This window comes from Lichtheimia ornata (assembly GCF_029851405.1).
Source record: "Lichtheimia ornata isolate CBS 291.66 chromosome Unknown scaffold00298, whole genome shotgun sequence".
Lineage (NCBI taxonomy): Eukaryota > Fungi > Mucoromycota > Mucoromycetes > Mucorales > Lichtheimiaceae > Lichtheimia > Lichtheimia ornata.
Window position 1 is genome coordinate 1 of NW_026695617.1, and position 3,983 is coordinate 3,983.

The window sequence follows — 3,983 nt, forward strand, 5'->3', positions numbered from 1 at the left end:
GTACAAGAATCATGCATCGCCTGTGCTGAATGACTCAAGTTACACAAACACGCCCTCTGCATCTTTTGCTCTATTAGAGCATCTCCAATGGTTGGGAGCTAAGTTTGGTGTAACAACCTCCGGTGCTATCATAGGATGGCCATAAAAATGCCAAATTTCACAATGGTTAGGCTCTATATCTGAGTTGATCAAATAAATCAAACCTTGTACAACACGCCAACTCTTTTCACTCTTTCTCTTTCTTATTATGTTTACTCGTCGTATACTTGAATTGCTCTATGAAGATGATGAGGAACTCGAACGCCTTGAACATATTCGCCATATCAATGAATTGCTCGACTCTGAAACGATTCCAGTACGTGGTGGATCACATCCTGGTAGAAGGTATATCTACCGGAACCATCAGTTTGCACATGAGTGCTTAGTGCGAGATTACTTTGCTCCCGAGCCTGTTTACACCGAACAGCACTTTCGTAGACGCTTCAGAATGTCCAAGCGGTTATTCTTATACATAGTCGAAGAGATGAAAAAGGTCGATACACTTTTCACTCAGCGCTATGATGCTGCTATGAAGCCTGGTTTGTCCCCTTTGGTGAGGGCTACTGCTGTCATGCGTCAATTGGCATACGGTATTGGTGCAGATACTGCTGATGAGTATCTTCGAGTGGCGGAGAGCACCGCTTTGGAGTCATTGATCAAGTTTTGTGAAAACTTAAATACCATCTTCGGTGACAAATACTTGCGACAACCCAACCAACATGACGTCCAACGGTTGCTCTCAGAAAATGCAGCAAGGGGATTTCCTGGAATGCTTGGCTCCATTGACTGTATGCATTGGCAATGGGACAATTGCCCTGTTGCTTGGCATGGTGCTTACACAGGTCGCTCAAAGCATGCAAGCACAGTTCTAGAAGCTGTTGCTTCTTATGACTTGTGGATCTGGCATGCCAGTATTGGCCACCCAGGATCTTTGAACGATCTCAACATCCTTCATAGATCAAATCTCTTCAACAACATTGCTTCAGGTGAAAACCATCAATCATTTAATGCTTCTAATACCCGATCTTTTAACAACATTGCATTAGGCAACGCACCTTCGGCAACGTATACCATCAATGGCCACGAATACCATATGGGCTACTATCTTGCTGATGGAATTTACCCTGATTGGGCCACCATGATGAAAAGTTTTAGTAGTCCAGCTGGTAGAAAGCAAGAGGTAAGTCTACGTGGCATACGTTTATCTATACCATCAGCCTGATCAATGATTGGAAACTTATGTACTTAGCACTACAACAAGATGCAAGAAGGTGCTCGCAAGGATGTGGAGCGTGCTTTTGGAGTGCTCCAAAAACAATTTCTCATCGTTCGCAATCCAGCACGGCTTTCAAAGCATCGAGACGTGATCAATGTTATGCGAGGATGCATCATCCTCCATAACATGATTATTGAAGATGAACGTGCTGAACCTGTTGAAGATCTGGAAGAAGATCATGTACCACTGCTTTCGATCGATAGAAATCCGGTTACCCTTGGAGAGTATAGTAGACGGTGGGAAGAAATCAAGGATCGAAGTGCCCATTTACAGCTGAGACATGATTTAATCGAGCATCTTTGGCAATGCTATGGCAATAACAACGTTTAAACGATTGAGTTACATTGTTTTTTTAAATCACTTTATCACACCTTATGGCTACTATCTAGCTCTTCGACTATTGTGTATCGAACCCAGCATCACCATCACCATTGCCACCATCACCATTCGATACGGACTGAGACTGTACTTGCTTCTTCATATATGCGTCCAAGACTTGCTGTTGGCGCATCATAAAATACTGCTTGGCGATAGGATTCATGGTCGAGGTATCTTTTGACATAATCTCAAGCTCGCATGCTTCTTGGGCGACTTCAAGCTTTTGGCGTGCAATTTTTGAAAGTTCCTGTTGCACTTCGAGCAACTCGTCAGCCTTTCTTTTGTTGGCATGCTCTTCAGCTTGCTTGGCCTTTGCCTTCTTGTTTCCCGTTGGCCTCACTTCATCTGCGACCGACTCGACAACTGCTGGCTGCGTTTTTTGTATATATCGAGTGCTGAACTTCTGGCATTCTTTGAGATACTCATAGCAATGCATGAACTGAAACTCCTTTCCTGGTTTTCCAGCTGCTGCTGTGCTCTCACGGAATAGTTGACGGGCAGCATTGATCTATAATTGTGAATAATAAGATAAGTACCATCATTGTATCAGCATTGTTTGTAATACCTCATCAGCCCCATTGCATCCACTGCGACCTTTAGCCGCCTCAACGAAGCCGATAAACTTTGAGACTTCGTACTGGATAACTTTCCACCGTGCTTCCAATGATTCAACCGAACGTACAGGACTACGATTATCAACAATCAAGCGCCAATGGTCATGAACAGACTTCCAAAAGCCAGTTCTGTTTTGGCCGGTACCAATGGCAGGATTTTCGGAAATATGGACCCAGGCTTGACATAGAGAGACTTCCTCGTTAAGTGACCAGGTCTGACCTCTTCCTCTAAATCTTGATCTTGATGAGGCAGAAGATGATGGATCATTTTCAGCAGGTGAAGGGCTATCCATTGACATCAAAGACGATGATCGAGAAAGGGTAGGTTCAGGGTGAGATGAGAAAGGGTAAGTAGTAGATTCAGGGTTGCTGCCAGACATAATAAAAGAGAAGTTTAAGAGTCAAGGTTCACTTCATAGACACAATGCATATATATATATTGAATTATAACCCATTTATTGTTATGGTTAAAGAAGATAACGTAATGCTTAGAAAGTGTTGATATGGTTAAAGGAGATAGCATAAAAGATGTGACGCGGTATTTACACGGTTTAGTCGGCGCCGTCTATTTTACACGGTTTAGCAGAAATTTTGACTCGCCGTGTAAATTGACTCTGCTCTTGACTCCACCATTGGGGATCAGACCGTGTAAAATCGGAGTCAATTTGGCACTTAGCTCCACCATTGGAGATGCTCTTATAGTCATACTACTTTACATTAAACAACTTGAACAACAAATGGGTCTTCCCGATTCTCCTCACTCCTCAAAGGGTGGGCTACCACCTGATAAGCCCATTTCATATGCAAATGCTGCCACCTCATCGCGCGAAATTGATCGCCTCATCTCCTTCAGCAAACATGAACCGCAACCTTGGTGTCGAGCAATTAATCAACACGCTTTATTATTTGACCTGACTCAATTGAAGATATCCGAAACAACCTTCCTCACTGCTGCTCGCCAAGCATATCCTGCAAAACATACCTGTGGTATGGTTTTTCGCAAAGTCAACCGAAAACTACTTGCTGAGGTCGTCTTCACCTCTGAAAAGTATCGAAAAAGACATCATGCCACACCTATCCAACTACCTGACAACCGCACCTGCGTCGGTAATCTCCCTATCCCTGATGAATGGGAAGTTGTGAAGATTCACCTTACCAACATGCCTATCCTACCTCGTCAAATTTTAACTGAAGCAATCACTAAATCAACAAGCCAATACGGCCACATCTTGGAATGTGGAATATACATCGAACATGGCTGGTTTACTGGCTCTGGATATGTCTACCTCAATCGTGCCTCCACTAATGCTCCACTTGAACCTTCTGCAACAAAATCCCCTCCGCTACCTCTTGAACATACTATTAGCGTCAACCTTAAGAATTCGGAACAAGAATGGGTACACAAGATGTACGCTACATGGTCGCACATGCCTCTCTTTTGCCGATATTGCCATCTCCCCGGTCATACTCGATTAACTTGTTACCATAAGCCTCAACCAAGATGCCATCACTGCCAAACCCTCGGACACCTACGTAAAAATTGCCCCGCAAAAAACTCTGATCATGTAACGAACCCAAAGCAAACTCACACAGCCATGTCAAATCAATCCTACAAACGTCAACGTACTGTTACAGTGACCCACAAAATTGTTCAAATATTTTGTACTTTTGCATAA

General features: G+C 43.5%; 2 protein-coding genes across 2 annotated transcripts; one reads left to right on the forward strand and one right to left on the reverse strand.

Annotated features, from left to right (window-relative positions):
• Positions 1 to 1,712: 1,712 nt before the first annotated feature.
• Positions 1,713 to 2,687, reverse strand: O0I10_013182 (uncharacterized protein; the record flags this gene model as incomplete). Its single annotated transcript, XM_058492994.1, has 2 exons — positions 1,713 to 2,201; positions 2,259 to 2,687. 2 exons carry the CDS (start codon positions 2,685 to 2,687, stop codon positions 1,713 to 1,715), a joined length of 918 nt encoding a protein of 305 aa, XP_058336239.1.
• A 357-nt stretch (positions 2,688 to 3,044) lies between these two features.
• O0I10_013183 (uncharacterized protein) lies at positions 3,045 to 3,876 on the forward strand (the record flags this gene model as incomplete). Its single annotated transcript, XM_058492995.1, has 2 exons — positions 3,045 to 3,715; positions 3,798 to 3,876. 2 exons carry the CDS (start codon positions 3,045 to 3,047, stop codon positions 3,874 to 3,876), a joined length of 750 nt encoding a protein of 249 aa, XP_058336240.1.
• Positions 3,877 to 3,983: the final 107 nt, after the last annotated feature.